At 35.1% G+C, this 17,238-nt stretch overlaps 1 protein-coding gene across 7 annotated transcripts; it reads left to right on the top strand.

The window, feature by feature from the left end:
- Positions 1-7,392: 7,392 nt before the first annotated feature.
- On the top strand, positions 7,393-15,319 carry LOC107794692 (uncharacterized). 7 transcript variants are annotated; one of them, XM_016617212.2, is made up of 9 exons: positions 7,393-7,653; positions 7,731-7,790; positions 8,266-8,379; positions 8,463-8,954; positions 9,637-9,798; positions 10,541-10,747; positions 11,752-11,805; positions 13,042-13,484; positions 14,474-15,319. In XM_016617212.2, the coding sequence occupies exons 3-9, from the start codon at positions 8,313-8,315 to the stop codon at positions 15,086-15,088; spliced, it is 2,040 nt and encodes a 679-aa protein (XP_016472698.1). In that variant the 5' UTR covers positions 7,393-7,653; positions 7,731-7,790; positions 8,266-8,312; the 3' UTR covers positions 15,089-15,319. The 7 variants fall into 7 exon arrangements, with proteins under 7 accessions (XP_016472698.1, XP_016472705.1, XP_016472714.1 ...); XM_016617219.2 differs by having other exon boundaries at positions 7,441-7,653; positions 8,335-8,379; XM_016617228.2 differs by having other exon boundaries at positions 7,441-7,653; positions 8,338-8,379.
- Positions 15,320-17,238: the final 1,919 nt, after the last annotated feature.

A 17,238-nucleotide genomic window follows, 5' to 3' on the forward strand; every position in this document is an offset into this window, starting at 1 on the left:
GAAACTTTTAAAGCACATAAAAGAATTCTGGAAAACAAATACTGCATCTATTATTTAATATTTAGTATTAAGGGTTGAACCTAGTAACAAAGGCGGATCTAGAATTTTCATAACATGGGTGCACCACTAAAGATAGGAGAAAAAGGAAAGTACTAAACGGGATTTGATCCCTGCTCCTCTAGGTAGATAACTCAACATTCCACCAAGTGCACCATTTAGCCTCTTTGGAGCATGGGTGCCAGCAAATAATATTAGACCAATTCTAAAAAATATGTACATAAAACACCTAGTTTGGTGGAGAGACAATGGGTTCACGTGCCCCATATATTTACATATAAATCTGCCCCTGCCTAGTAAAATCCTAGCAGTAAATAATGGGCTAAGTTTGGACTCGGCTTGACTTATTGCCAGGCAAGAGAAGAGTAGAGGAATAGTGTAAATCCTCAAGAAAGAAAGTAGAGCCACTGCATGAAATAACTTTTGACCCTAACTATTTCCTTCTATGCTTTGGTGCTCCCGTCTTAGTATCCACTAGCCAGAGCCAATAAATGTGTTGGACTGCATAGTTATCAGACAAACATCCACATACCAAAATAAAAGAGTTAGAGCTGCTCTGTTAGCACCTGCAAGTCTGCAACAGTATAGCTTTTGTAAAGCACTTGGTAGTAAGAACTATGATAGTGTACCAGGCCTTTCTGTGAGGACACATATATAGAGGATTATTAATTTCATGGAAAACATATTTCTGTTTTGCATGTTTCTTCTTTCTACAATGGGTTTAAAAGCTTTTCTTGTAGTATGAAAGTATATCTATCCACTGATTTGTGGATGAGCACTCAAATGGTCACTCCAGTAATGAACTTCTTTTACTTGAACACCAATTTCTACTTACATTATTTCATTGAGTTGATGCGGCATCTCTGGGAGATACATAGATATAGAATGGAAGCTGCAGCTGTGAGATGTGGCAAAACTATTGCTGCGTTTTAATTCTGTAAAGCAGCTGTGAGATGTGGCAAAACTATTGCTGCGTTTTAATTGTTTACAGAATAAAGTCTCAACTATCCTATACCTGTGCTGCATGGTGTGCAGTCACTGTTGATTCAATGAGTTGCACTGAGTCGCTGCATTTTGCTTGTATATGAAAGTTCTCACATGTCTGATATTCAATGCTTGTTTAGTCTGCCATTTCATGGACTAATTTGTCATGCGCCTTCCTCAGTTCATTGATATTTGCTCAGTAACCCAGTTCTAAACTTTATAGAAGTGCTAGAAGTATTATAAATTTCTTTTGCTGTTCTAATTATTGGGCTGTGAACGATGTGATTCAATTTTGGAATTCATTGCCTCCTTGTGTTTTATATAGGGATGTCAAATGGGCAGATTGGGCCTATTTTGGGCGGGTCAAAACGGGTTGAGTCAATAATTGGACGGGTCAAATGATCCGCTCAAAAGTTACTTGGTCTAAGATGGGTTGGGTCAAGATATGCTAAAATTTGGGTCATTGCCCAACCCGTCCAACTCTTATCAATCTTTAGTTAATATATGTTGTTTTCTTATGAATTGTATAATTACTAAATGAAATATTTTTTCTTTTGTTATGGTCATAATTCATATAGTATAACATATCAAAACAAAAAATAAATTTATTTCTAAGATATTTTGGCAAAGTTACTCATGGATCAATTTATTTCTAAAATATATGTTATGAATTGTATAATTACTAAATAAAATATTTTTTCTTTTGTTATGGTCATAATTCATATACAACATATCAAAACAAAAAATAAATTTATTTCTAAGATATTTTGGCAAAGTTACTCATGGATCAATTTGGGCTAAAAATTAACCCAACTTTAAATGGGTTGAGATGGGTTGGGTCAAGATGGGTTGAGTTCAATAAATTGGCGGGTCAATAACCAGCCCAACATTGGGCGGGTCATTTGGGCTTGGACCAAATTTGACAGCTTGATAAAATTCTGTTTACTTCATCTGAGAAAGAGTTGCTATAAAAGTCAATATAATTTAGAAGTGCAAGGGCAGACTCCATTAGTTTATGCCATCAAGAGTATCTTAATTTAATACTGTAAATAATAATAATGAATGCAGTCAACTTTAGAATTCAGCCTCGATTAGCCTCTTCAATTGTTGTTAAGAGACTAAAGACCCTTCTATTCCCAAATGCAATGAATTAAGTAGGACTCGTCCTACATCATTGGTGGAAAAAGAACTAGTAAATCCATTATTTGTGGTACCACTAGAAACCTTTTTCCTTGTATTGTGTTGTATTAAATAAAAGCTAAAGCACTTTTCTTTAAAGAATGTCTCGAGTTCCATCTTTTTTTTTCCCCTCAAGTTGAGCCAGCTTTTTTCTGGAAAGGATTGTAGTAATTATGGTCGACACTATTTGGAATGGCTCTCTCATATTGAGAAATTCTGTCTAGTGGCATTTGCATACTCTAGATCACAGTTCCTGGATCCAATAAATTCATTTCTGTTGTGGTATGTTTGTATTTGGCCTGTGATCTGCATATTAATGTAGCTATAACATTTCCACATGGGTACCAGTTCCGTCTTTAAACTTGTACTTGCAGGTGAACGTTCCAAAAACTAAGAAGACATACTGCAAGTCGAAGGAGTGCAAAAAGCACACTCTGCATAAAGTTACACAGTACAAGAAAGGAAAAGATAGCCTAGCAGCTCAAGGCAAGCGTCGGTATGATCGCAAGCAGTCTGGTTATGGTGGGCAGACGAAACCCGTCTTCCACAAGAAGGTAGAATAGTATTCATGTAAACATTTGTTAAAACTAATTCTGGTCAATAATAATCTTTTTCCTTGGTATTCATCTCATAAATCGACATTCCTCTAAAACTAGGCCAAAACTACCAAGAAGATTGTGCTAAGGTTGCAATGCCAGGGTTGCAAACATGTGTCCCAGCACCCAATCAAGGTTTGTTATGGTTCTCAATCTTCCTTTTCATCATTGTAATAGCTAATACCTGAGATTCTATGTTGATACCGACTTTGCAGAGGTGCAAGCACTTTGAGATTGGTGGAGATAAGAAGGGAAAGGGAACTTCTCTCTTTTAAGTGGCGCATTCACGGAGATGAAATTGTTTATTTTTGTGTCGTGGTGGACTTTTTTATCAAGTGGTGTAGCTCAACAATGTTTCTTTTGCTTATTGAACAATGTATGTCTATGGCAGAATACTTGTATTTCGAGTTTTAAATTGAGAATATCTATGCCTTTTTTCCACATCATTTTCAACGCGATTTGTATAAATGAGATGTGATACTGTCCTCGTTAGGGGGCAAGTGTGCACATATAGCCATTCTCAGCGAAGCAATTTAGAGATTAGCTAGTGAAAAATTGAACTGAAAAGCTGAATTTCAGGATATACCGGTTAATTCCTAAATAGTAATCATTTAGAGTGACGTCATTTCCACTCAAAAGTTGGAGCACAACTACTAATACTGTCCTCGTTAGAGTGTGGTGATAGTTCACTAGGTGGGTGAACTATCATACGACAATATTAGTAGTTGTGCTCCAACTTTTGGGTAGAAAGGTAGTCACTCGAAAGGGCTATTATTTAGGAATTATAATGCGTCTTGAATTTTAACTTTTCAGACAAAATAAACACTGACTAATTCCTAAATTGCATCCTGATGATGACTATCTGTGCACTTGCACCTCTTCTGACTTGCTATAGAATTTTGTTGGTAATTTTTCCAATGAAATTTCTCCTTCAATATGTAGAGCAAGTTGGTCAATTTGATTCTTTCACTGTTTCCTTGTTTGGATTATTTCATCGAGAATTCCATGTATAAGTAGTACTTCCTCTATTTTCAATTTATTCGAACCCATTTAGAGTTTAAAAAAGAAAAGGACATATTTAAAATTTGTAGTCTTAAACTATAAATTTTTTAAAATTTGTTATTTTAAATATGTAATAATATTTGTTTGGATGCAAAAATTTCTCATGAAGGGTGTTTAAGGTTTTCAAATTTTCCATATTTGATTGGTTAAATATTTAGAAAAAAATATTTTTATCTGGAAAAAACATCTTTCTTAAGAATCAGGATAATGACGTTGGGAGTAGGAAAAATGAGTTTCTTAAATGGCATTCCATGTTAATTGTTTCCTTTCCACTTTTAGCCCCATCAACCTTGTTTCCTTTCCACTCCTAACCACCTCATGCCCTGACCAACCTCACACTCCCACTACCCGCCCACCCTCCCATTTCACCATCTATCACAACTAGACAGTATTTGTTTAGATTATATATAAATATTTTTGTGATAGTATATTGTGTTTACTTGTCCCACACAAAAAAATAAGTAAAAAGTTATTTAATTTTTAGAAAAATATGATGAAAATTATTTTTCCTAGTACCAAACACACCATAAGTGTAAAATGAAATATTTAAGTTATTTTCTTTCAAATCTAAATAGAAATAGACTATAAAAGAGATATAATCATATAGACTCGGATTAAAAAGATACATCACGAGCCCCCTAACTTGTTTTCACTTTCCACTTTAACACTTATTCTTGAGGTCGTTCCATTTAAATACTCCAACCAACCCTTTAATGTGTCATCCAGACACTAAAATTTTAGGTAGCCAAATACAATAGATGCGCGTGCAATTCACACGCCAAAATAACCAATAAGAAAGAGACACGTAAATTTAACTTCAAAAGGAAACTTTTAAAAGAAGAAAAAAGTTAAAAGGAAAAGAACCCCTCGTTATCTTCCCGACCCCAATCCCCGACCCCCAACCCAAACTTCTTTTGTCAGTACAGTAAAAACGCGAGCCTCTTCTTCACTAATCTTTCATCTTTCCTTTAAATAATCAAACAAATTCCTCCACAAACCTCCAAGTTATACATTCAATTGTTCAGTAGATTTGAAATATAACAAAACAGAAAATTATTAATTTGGACATAAATAAATTTAGAAGTGAGTGAATTGCACGATCATTACCTAGATGGATATAAAGCGCCAGAGGTTCTTCCTAGGTGCAATCTATCTCCCCACTAAAATTTGGAGCATTCCAACTTAAAAAACGACAACTCCTATGAAGCTCCAAGCTCCAGCGAGCTCTATTTGGCCAGAAAAAGGTATTCAAGCCAATGAAATGCAGCAAAATCAATGCCCAACAGTTTATGCACCTCGGGGCGTGTTTCTAACCCTTATTCTTGAGGTTTTAAACCACTCAACTGCGACGGATTTGAAAAATGGAAAATTTGGCAAGTTGAGCATACACGTTCGACAAAATACTAATTACACACCATTTCAACATGGCTCGGATATTGTACATGTTTCTTCTTATCAAATACACCCCCCTCCCCATATAGTTTTTGAGAAAAAACAGTTGGACCAATTTGAGTAGTTCTTGTCCATATATGAACTTTAAATTTTTTCGGCCAAAACGCTACTCTTAGCCATGGTCGTTTTTGAGTAAGTCTTGAAATGGAAGCTTGGATCTTAAAAACGAGATAATCATTAAATTCTATGTATTAAAGCAGAAGCTTCGATCTTGAAACAGAAACTTGGCATAACTTAAAATTATTCCTTTGTGTACATAGTATTAAATCCTATATTGAAAATTTTAAAAAGAAGTTTAGTGGAAATTTTTCTGAAAAAAAACTATTTATTTTCCGGCAATAAGTATGAGGAGTTTATTTTTTTTATCATTTCACGCGCTTGAAAAATGTATGAAACATTCTCCTTGCCATGTTGGCCTTTTGTGTCTAGATGACACACTAAATGGCTGGTTGGAGTATTTAAATGGAACGATCTTAAGAATAAGTGTTAAAGTGGAAAGTGAAAACAAATTAAAGGGGCTGCCTATGTATTTTGCCAAGAGAAAATATAGTCATATAAACTATAATAAATGGGATCGTTTGGTATGATAGATAAACAAAAATAATTATGGATAAAAATTTAGTACCGACTTATCCTTTATTTGGTTACTAATCTTTGAATAAGTTATCCCAAAAATAAAAATAGTATCGAAAAAACTTATACCTACCAAGGTTGGATTAGTAATACCAAAATAAAACAGTAAAATTAACAACTCCAAATTAATAATACATTACCCACAGTCAATAAAAAATACTCCATCCGTTCACTTTTACTTATCCACTATGGACTTTGCACACATCTTAAGAAATAATAAATGAAGTGCATAATTTACCATGATAACCATATTAATTTATGCATATATTTAATGGATTTGAGAAAATAATTTGAAATGAGTAATTAATACCGTGGATATAATATGATAAACGAAATTGTCTTCTCTTGATATGCTAAAGTGACAAGTAAAAATAAAAATCTATTTTTAGAATACTGGACAAGTGAAAATGAATGGAGGAAGTAATACTAGAATAATTAATCCCAAGTGGGCCGGTCCAAACAGTTCCGGTCCCGTTCCCAAATTAAACAGGCCAAACAGTCTTTTTGTATGGACCGGCCCGGGCCCGGGCTAAACGGTCCCGGCCCATAGGCTAAGTGGGCCTAACAGATTTTTAAAATAAATAAATAAATAGGGGTTATCTTATTATCTTATTATTATATAAAAGGGACAAGAAGTGATGGAGAATAAAATAGTTAACTTATTATATTATTATATAAAGGGGACAAAAAATAAAATAAAATAAATGAGTTATTTTATTATATTATTAAATAAAGGGGACAAGAAATAATTGAGAATAAAATGGTTATCTTATTATATTATTACAAGTAATTTAAAAAACAATACACACACACATATATCTTAATAACACGCTGTTACCAAGACTTTCAAATCTACTCTTGGACATAAGATATTTTCAATTAACTCTAATAACTACTATCTTTGACGAAAAAAAGATAATAATAACAAACTATCTACTTTTGGCATTGCAACCGAAAAATGAATCTGGATCGAAGTTGAAATGCTTTTTCATGTTAGATTGAATTGTTTAATACAGCTTGTATGTTATGCACATATATACTATACTATACATAAATCTTATATAAGATATATATATATATATATAGTTTATATATATATATATATATATATATATATAGGTCAAATATCTATTTTATAAATAGTTAACGGCTATTTTTGACAGCCTAACGATTATATTTTAAATTATTATTATTATTTTTTAAATTTTAAAAGTTCAGCCTCAATACAGTTTGGCCCGCTAAGGGACCGGTCCGATCCCGAACCCTGACGGACCCAGCATAAAATTGACCCACAAAACCGATCCGGACCCATTAAAATCGATCCTAACGGGCCTAACCTGTTTAGTCCGTTTGACCCGCGGTTACGGGCCTAGACCGGCCCAGTTGACAGCGTTACTCTAATATACAGGTAAGGTAAGACTTAAAGGAAGTAGGGAGGAAGCCTCGTCAACGTCCGCGAGGGGGGGGGGGGGGGGGAGGGGGGGCTCGAGCTTTCAACCAGTCGCCCAATTTGAATGAGTTTTTAACAAGTTGGAAATTCTTTTTATTTATAAAATTTTTATATTTGAAGTATTTAGCAACTGATTAGTGCATTTGGGAAAATACAATGTATTAAACCTCCAAGTTGTTCGCCAGTAAGGCAATTCTTGATCGAAGGATCGTCAAAAGAGGCAATGCAACAGTAAAGCAGGTATAGTGCAGTGGGCTAATGATTATTTCATCAAATCCAATTTCCCCTTTCGAAACCCTAACCCTAATTAATTTCAGCTCCAAATACAAACCTGGAGGACAAGGTTTCAAGATGGGGAATGATTGTCGCACTGGAAGGTGACTACAGAAATGGAAACCGCCCTTGAAGTTATTATTAATGCACTTAATCCCAGTTATATTTAAACTAGAAGTTTTTATTTTGAAACTTTGGTCCCTGTAGTATTTTTTTGATTTCCCAAATTTATTGTTTTTAGCATCATTATTGTTTTAGCAAATGATGTGAGCTTTGTATGGAGGGGAGAGGAGTATTATACTATTATACAGACCACTCATCTGGGATAAAAACTTACCCAACACTTGCTCTCTTCTCTCTTCCTTGTAATCTGTATTTCTGTTCTCATTGCTGTGATTCTACCTAAAGCTAGCTCAGGTGTTACATTAATATACTAATGTTTGAAGTGGAGAGGAATATTTGTTAAGATGAAGGGAAATATAAATAAAGAAAGAAAAAGACAAAACAAACAACAATCTTGGCATGCCAATTGAAAACATAAATTCCTGATAAAAGAAGTATTTGGATCCAACTATCCAGTAGTCGAAGGCTGAACACTCGCTTAATCAACTCTGATACTGACAAGCATGTCGTCCTTACCAAATCTAGCAGCCAACACGAGCAACAATAATGTTCACCATTCGCCCAGTCCCGGTAAAAGCTTTTCTTCATTCCTACATTATCTGCCAATTACTTCCTCTGTCCCTGCTGAGAATGCATTGGCTATACTTGAACAGGCAGAAGCGAGAAGGATCAGTTGTGGAGATGCTTGCCCTTATACCGTGCATTACTCAGAGGCGACCAATGTGATCTTGAGCTAGCTGCTCGACCTATGGGGCCCCTATATAAAGCCTGGGATTGTAAGATAACAAGAGCTGGGGACACCACCCTTCATGTAATTGTTGGTGCGGGAAAGTGGTTTGATGATCCGACTGTGGGTCCATCAGCTTACACTTCGCGTAACAATGATGGTTACACACCTCTTTGTGTGGCTGCAATGGTTGGGAACATGGAGGCAGCAAAGAATTTACTGCAACTCAACCCGGGATTGGGATCTCTTGATGATGCTGTTGGGCCATACCCGATCATAGAGGCTGTTAGGTATGGCCATAAGGAAATGGTTTTACTTTTGATTGGGGATATGGAAAGGAAGATGGAAGGCTCCCCACCAACTAAACAATCGACTGCTTCCCACTTTCTCCATCTTCTAGTAGTGGCTGGATTCTATGGTAAGATATTTTCTTGTCCTATGATTAATGCAAGTGTTTTCTTCATTTATAGATGGTAAAAATTTAAACAATTTGAAACAAAATTCTAATATCTCTTCAAGATCATGAAACTTCAGAATTCTAGCAGAGGTCTAGTTAGTTTTACTAAAGATCTTTCATATCCATGAGAAGTAACACCATTATATCAGAAATGAGCCATCTATTTTTTATCAGTTAGATTTTTGCCCTCAGTATTTAATAAAACAAAAATAACACAACAAATCAAATAGGATAAGTGTAATCCCACAATAATTATCACATTGCCACATGTTACATGAAAGCTAGTGAATGGTTGGAGAAAATGAAAAGTTCAACAATTTTCTTTCTCTTTGACCGATTTGTTCAACATGAATAGGAAGAAAAAAATGAAGTGGAACTGTTTTGATCTTGGGCTTGCAAAATATTTTCAAGATGAAGAGAATGTTAAAATATCTTTTCTTCTCCTTAGTAAAGAAGCTTTAACAAGTTGGAAAGTCTTTGCTAAATCCTTAAGCGTCTTTTTATTTATAAACTTATATTTAAAGAATTTAGCAACTGATTAAAGCTTATGAGAATATGATGTTCTAATACAATTTATGTACTTCGTAGCTCACTTTTTACCAGATTTTATAATGTCTTGTTTAATCTTCCTTGTGTAAAACAGATGTGCTGCTAGCTCTGCTTAGACGTCATCCTGGTTTGGCCCGAGCAGAGTTTTATGGTGACAATAACGAATCCCTTTTGAGCTTGCTGGCTGAAATACCTTCTGCATTTCGGAGTGGGACTCAACTAAGATTCTGGCACTGGCAGCAGTTACTTTATTCAGGTTCTATTCGTACTATATTCATGTTATCACCTGCGATAGTATTTTCTTCTCTTTATGTGCTTTCAGGAGATAGTAATGCTACACTTGTGAGAAGTCCCAAGGGACTAAACTAGTCTCCACCCCTGCCCCAGACCAATCTATATTGATTTGGGTTCCTTAGAGCTTCCTGCTGGTAGCCTGGTCTAATGTTAACCAATCAAGACAACTTTTTATGGAGCCCCAGTAATTGCTATTAGTCTTCTTTGTTGATATATAACTCATCTTTAAGTTATTTATTCTCTTATTTAGACATTCCTTTTGCAAAACTTTTATATCAGTTAAGGAACACCTTCCCCAATCTCATAAAAGAAAAAGTTTAGAGATTCTCTTGTCACTAACGAAAGAGAGTAATGGATATAACATAGGTGAAATCAGCAGGATCTCCTTCTTTGGTATCAAAATCAAGCTAGTATATAGAACTTAGGAATATTCATATAGAGAGGACAACAAGCTAGCACTACATAGACCTAATATCTTGTAGTAACATCAGTAAAATTACCATTAAAACCATCAGAACCCACAAGGTTAAATAGTTTTTAGAGTATGATGATAGCCAAATCTATAGTTTTGAATGAATAGGAATCTTTAATAGGACATCTAAATGAATAACTCAAGAAAACAAATGATAGAAAATAAAGTGAAAGCATGTACTTCTGAAAGGATTGTATGTGAGTACCTAATTACCTTGTTTTTTCTTGTGAAGTCATGCATGCAAAATTAGAGATCAGGTTGGCAGACATTGAAAAGTCTCTTGTTGTAGTCCAATCGTCAGCTACATCACCCTCGAGGCAATCACCAGAGCCTGCTAGTGGGTTAACATGGGAGTACTGTACACGTTTAGTAAACTGTTGCATCCTTGTCTGTCCAAAATGGCTTGTTACACCGATCTATAGCTGCATGAATCACGTCGGTAAGTACTTTTTTAATACTCTATGTAACATGACATGATTGGCCTCTGTCACACAAAATTAAGGGAAAATTCATTTTTTTTTTGGATAACCGTGGTGTCCGGGCCAGCTTGCGCGCACCTCAACTAATTCCACGGGATAACTCTCACCAGCAACAGGTACCGGGTAACTCTATCCACCAAGGCTTGGAAAATTCATATTTTCCCCCTAAACTTGCCCCAAAAAGTAATTTACACACTAAAATTTTACGAGCAACCCCTTACCCCATATTCTTGTCCGAAGTGGAACTATTCCTCCTTGACTGATGACATGACAAAGTGTAAATACCTTCTTTGAAGCGTTTGAAAGGCACGAAGAATGCTAAAAGTGGACTAAATTTGTCCATGTATCATTTTCCAATTGGTTGTTATACAACTAATTATACTTGACTTAGAAATTTCATTTTTTTTTTTTTTTTTTTTTCTAAATCTTTTCCCTTTACTTTGTTTTTTCTCTTTCTCTTTCTTCCTTATCTCTAAACTCACTTGAACCTCCATTGCTACCACTACCATTACCTCCTCGTTCATGCACTCCTCTCCTCCTCCACTCTCACCACTTCATTTTGGCCATTATATCTTGTTTATTTTTTTGGTGCAACGTGGCTATTGCAAATGACATTGAGGTCATGATTGACCTTTTGAGCTCATTACAAAACTCGTAATGTAGTCTATTATTGTAAATACTTCCACATCGCTTTCTAATTGCTGAAAACAATATATTACCTTTAACAAGCAAAAAATAAATAATGTCTGAACCCCAAAATTGAGTTTCACATGCAGGCTGGTACGACTTATAGTTGTCTTACTGTCTTATATGAATTGTAGCAGCTTTTAAATTAAGGTTTTGAATTGGACTCTCAAGTTTTTGCACATTAGCATTAAAACAAAATTGTCTTATTTACTGGTAACAAATCACACGTCTACTTCTGGGATTATTTGAGTAATTGTTGGATCATTCTACTTTACAGGGATCATGATAAAGTCAATGATTCATGCAGCTCGCGAAATTTGGAAAACAACAAGTAAGTTAATATTTGTTCGCTTATTGTGACATTAGCATTTCGAAATTTAATATAGGCCTAAATCTTGTCTAGAAAAGTAATTCACACGTATTAGCACAAACTATATTGTTGATAATATCTTTAATTCCTGTTACACCTACATTTGTCATATAGTCCTCTTACCTATATAGACTAAGAATATGTTTGGCAAAACTTTCAAGTTGCTTATTTTGAGAAGTACTTTACCAAATGGAGTTCCAGAAAAAGTACTTTTGATTAATAGCAGTTTGTGTTTTGCCAAAACATTTGATGAGCACCTTCATTAGTATTATGGAGGCAGTTTATATTTGGTCAGTCTTTTCAAAAGTTGATCTTTTGAGCGTCAAATTATGGAAAAGAGTGTAAAGATCCACTTTATAATTAGTATCATTTTTAAGTAGATACATGATCTGAAATTTTAATTATGAGAGACCTTAGAAAAGTTTTCCAATTCCATTTAGCTAAAATGTAAAATTTAAGATCAAAATATATATAGAGGGAGTATGAGACTTTGGCCATAGATCTGTTGTTGACAACACATGAGTTTAGATTTTGACTATACTGTTCAAATAATTTGGTAAATAGAAATTTTCCTGTAAGTATAGTTTTTCGTCCTGAAAACATTAAACACGACTTCAGCTTCTGCTTCTACAGAGAATCTGCTTTTTTGAACTTCTTTCCAACAGCAAATAGCAACTTTTATTACTACTCAAAGATGCCTTTTCAGTTTTCCCTCAGAAGTTTGGCCAAACACCTTAACCCTAAAAAATAAGCATTTTTTTTGTTGAAAAATAAGCACTTCTAATCTCCTAGAAGTTTGCCAAACATGCTATAAAGGTTGTTGAGTGCAGATCTGCCTGCTGTACTTGATTAGGTTAAGTAATGAATTGTAATTGCATGCCTTAAAAAAGCATTGGCACTTAATAGAGCTGAATGACGAATGCACTTAGACACATGACTGGGATTTTATTTTCCTTTCTCCGTAGCATGATTGGGAGTTGGACATAGAAAAAGTTATAATGTTAATAATAGTGACTTCAATAAGAGCAAAATAGTAGTATGTAGACGGGCAATGACTTCCTGTGTTTGGGAATTATTATGGTACTTTTGTGATAGAGTTGTTCCTATGGAAATCTATATACTAAGATAATTTATCATAACATGATGTACTATTTGTTAGTGCCCTATCATGTTCTAAGAAAGTGTTTTTGTTTACAGCAAGAACAATCAGACATATTAAGGATACAAAATTAATGCATGAAGAGACTCTTGATATTGTGAAACGTCTTTGCGAGGAACTTACCAAACATTATTCCTCTACGGGTGAGGATATTGAGCCAGTACTTAGAAAGGCACTTCTTTCAGCAGCAGGTTCAGGAATTTCTGAAATCATAGAAGAAATTATAGAACGTTACCCAGACGCAATCTGGTTTGTTGATTCTGAGAACCATAACTTATTTCACCTTGCAGTAATAAATCGTTATGAGAAGGTGTTTAGTCTTATATATCAGTTAAGTGTATATAAACATTTGGTAACAGCTGGTGAAGACACTTCAGGGAACAATATATTACATATGGCTGGAAAGCTAGCACCTCTTAGCCGACTCAATCTTATCTCAGGTGCGGCTTTGCAAATGCAGCGTGAATTGCAATGGTTTCAGGTATGAGTTTCACATAACTACGTTCATGCACGGTTCTTTTTTAGGTTTTGCTGGGTGTTCTTTTAAGTCGCGTTGTTGGAAGGGAAATAATTATAGCACACCTTAAAAGCCGAGAATAGTTTATAGTGGTATCATAGAGCTCATACCATAAGCTATTTTAGGAAATTAATGAATTGCCAAGAAACTTCCACCATAGTCAAATGTAGTATGACGAATGTCAGCATCCTCGGCATCTGAAAATGCTGCAAATTTGTCAAGGAAATATCAGACTATCGTAATCCATGATGAATGGTCCTTTTTAAGTAAATGGGAGTAAATATAATTGTGCATAATTTGTGATATTCGACCAATTGAAAGGAAATGTTAGGACGGGTATGTGCAAGCATATTGTCATTGAGATTAGGGTTATGAAAGGGACTAGCATCGTATCATCTTTGGACAATTGCAGGTATAGGGAAAGATGAGAAAAAACAGTTTTGTGCTCATGTCAGCTTTGATCTGTAAATTACGAATGCATTTGTGGTGATGAAGGATCAATGCTTTGCTTGTGCAAACAATGGAGGTATCCAAAATAATCAGACATTTGAAAATGGATTTTATGATAAGGATAAGAAATTGAACTTAAAAGAATATCATTAACGTATGACTGCCATTTGCGAAGTAGTTTTTCTTTCATTTTCCTTTGACATCCATTTAACCACACATCTCGATGTCAAATGTGTTTACATATGTGTATAGTATGTGGCTCAACCACACCCATTTATCAAGTCAGTTGAAGTATCTCTGTGACTACGAATTTTCTCCTTACAATAAAAGAACTTTTAGAACATTCGAATATGTAGGCCCTTAATGGATATAAACACGTAAAGTGACTTGGTGAAAAAGATGAGTCAAAAAAAAAAAAATCTTAAATTGTTCTTTTATTAAAAAATATATCATTCTTGCTTCAACAATTCCATTTATATGTGTTGGTATCTATGTTTATGTAGGAAGTGGAAAAGTTTGTTCAACCAACGCTCAGAACAAAGAGAAACTCAGATGGAAAAACTCCAAAAATGGTGTTTACTGAGGAACACAAGGAATTGGTCAAAGAAGGAGAGAAATGGATGAAAGAAACTGCAAATTCCTGTATATTTGTGGCAGCCCTAACAACAACAGTAGTATTTGCAGCAGCCATTACCGTGCCAGGTGGAAACAATCAAAACAGTGGTTTTCCGCTCTTCTCCAATGAAACGGCTTTCACGGCTTTTGCAGTTTCTGCTGCATTCTGTCTGTTCTCTTCTGTTGCCTCTGTTCTAATGTTCCTGTCTATCCTCACCTCGAGATATGCAGAGGGGGATTTCCTTAGACGTCTTCCGAAGAGATTGATTCTAGGCCTGGGTACCCTATTCATTTCAATGACATCTCTGATGATAGCATTTAGTGCTACAATTTATCTCGTTTTTGGTCAGAGAAAAGGATGGATACTCATTCCAGTGGGCATAGCAGCCCTCATTCCAGTAATCCTCTTTGAGTCCTTGCAATTTCCTCTCTTACTGGATATGTTTATGTCCACTTATGGTCCAAGCATTTTTCGCAAACAGAGCTCACGTATACTTCTCTAGCAAGGCAAAGAGGAGAAGTGCAGGTCTTGATACTGACGCTAGTGCATTTTTTATTTGTGTTGGAAGGCAATTTATGTTTGTCTTGCTTTGTTTCCTTTTATTTCCTGCCAATCCTGCTTTATTATTCATTTAAGATTGAAACAAACATCTTCATCGTTACATTTTCATTGGCTCACAGAGGAGATTGTAGCTTTCCTCTGCTTTTATTTCTATTCAGAAGGAAACTATTAATCATTGTATTTTGCCTTAATTTTGTAGCTTGCCTTTAGTATAACATTTATCACACAGATATAAAAGATGTTGAGAAAAAGTTCTGAAAGATGCTGAGGCAACATGAAAACTCAATATGTTTTTTGGTTCACTTTGATTAACGACTATTAGCTTATTAGATTTAAGAGGAGATTATGTCATATGTTAGTACTCTAATTTTGCATTTTTAGTGTTCTTCAGTGGGTTTGGAATTTTTGTTATAATTTTGCATGATAAGTGATCGTAGCAAGGAAATAAAAAACTTACAACTCACAAGAAAGATCAACGTATGTCTGTACAAAAACTTCATGTAGGTTGTGATGTTCAATTCCAGCACGAGATTGTACTAATTTACACCAAACTTCCTTTGGAGAAGGAAACCAAATACATGTCTTATTTAGGAAAGTTTTCGAATATTACGTTGTTAGAGTCGAGAATCATTCAGTATTCCACTTAAGGCTGTCCAACGGGACGTCCCGTTCCGGTCCCGTCCCGTCCCACTTAATTTTAAACGGGATGGGCCCATGTTAAACGGGATACGGGATGGCCATTTCGTCCCGTTTTTCCCGTCCCATTTCGTTCCGTCCCGCGTCTTTTTTTTTTAAATTATAGCCGTTGGGCAACGGCTATAATTGCAAAAATAGCCGTTCCCAACGGCCAAAAACGGCCATATTTGGCCCCCACTCCCACCAAAACACCCCCTAACACCCCCCTACCCCCAAACTTTTAATATAATCCCTAAGTTTATTAAATTATACTTTGGCCCTATTTTCTACTATAAATACCCCAATCCTTCTTCATTTCTTCCCACAAAAATAAATAATTCTCTCTCAAATCTCTTACATTCTATCTATATTATTCTCTCAATTTTCTCGCAATCAAGTGATAAGTTTCAAGTATTTGGACAAATTTTTGGAGCAAATTTCAAGTTTCAAATTAATTCTTCAAGTATTTGGAGCAATATTTTGGGCAATTTCTTCAAGTTTCAATATTTAATCACGGTGCACTCGTTCCATCTCCTAATTTTAATATATATTTTTTGCGCATTATTTTAGTGCTTAATTTTTGTGTTTACTTTATGTGTTCTATTTTCGTATTTCATTTGTGTTTATAATTTTTGTGTTAACTTTTTTAATTTAATTTCGTATTTAAATTATGGCACCTAAAAATATATTTGGCGTATTTAAAAAAACTAGTAAAAAAAAATAGTAAAGGTGAAAGTAGTAGTAATCCTAATCCTAGCCCTTCTCCTGTAATTAGAAAACATATAGATGAAATGACTCATGTTGATGAAACTTCATTTTCCCAACCCCCCTCCCCCGCATGTTATAATATTAATTTCGGAGAACAACTAGACCATGAAACTTTACAAAGACAATTTGGCAATGATATTTTTATTGAGGATGAAGAAAATGAGGAAGAAGAATTAGATGAAATACCCACTAGTCCCGCAACACAAGCTCCAACTCAGAGTCAATCTCGGTCCGGAGCTTTACCTCCTGTAAGGGGTAAGCCTAAGGGTGAACGTCCCAAAACATCACTTGTATGGAAAATTTTAAACATGATAAAGTCAATCAACGTGCTACATGTGAAATATGTAAGCAACGATTTGCGCACACCAAAAATGGTGGGACGGGGAATTTATCTAGGCACTTAGGTAGGGACCACAAAGCTTTATGGATACAAGCTAAAATAGAAGCCGGACAAATACCAGATCCTAGCACCGGTACTAGCAATCCTAGTGGATCTGGCGGGGGTTCTAATTTTTTACAACAACAGCTTGACCCTGCTTCTGGTACTATTTTACGCCCCTATAACAAAGATAGAGATCGTGAGAACTTAGCAAAAATGGTGGTTGTCTGTGGCTTACCTTTTACTTTTCCTTCTCACCCTACTTTTGT

This window comes from Nicotiana tabacum, chromosome 23 (assembly GCF_000715075.1).
Source record: "Nicotiana tabacum cultivar K326 chromosome 23, ASM71507v2, whole genome shotgun sequence".
Taxonomy (NCBI): Eukaryota; Viridiplantae; Streptophyta; class Magnoliopsida; order Solanales; family Solanaceae; genus Nicotiana; species Nicotiana tabacum.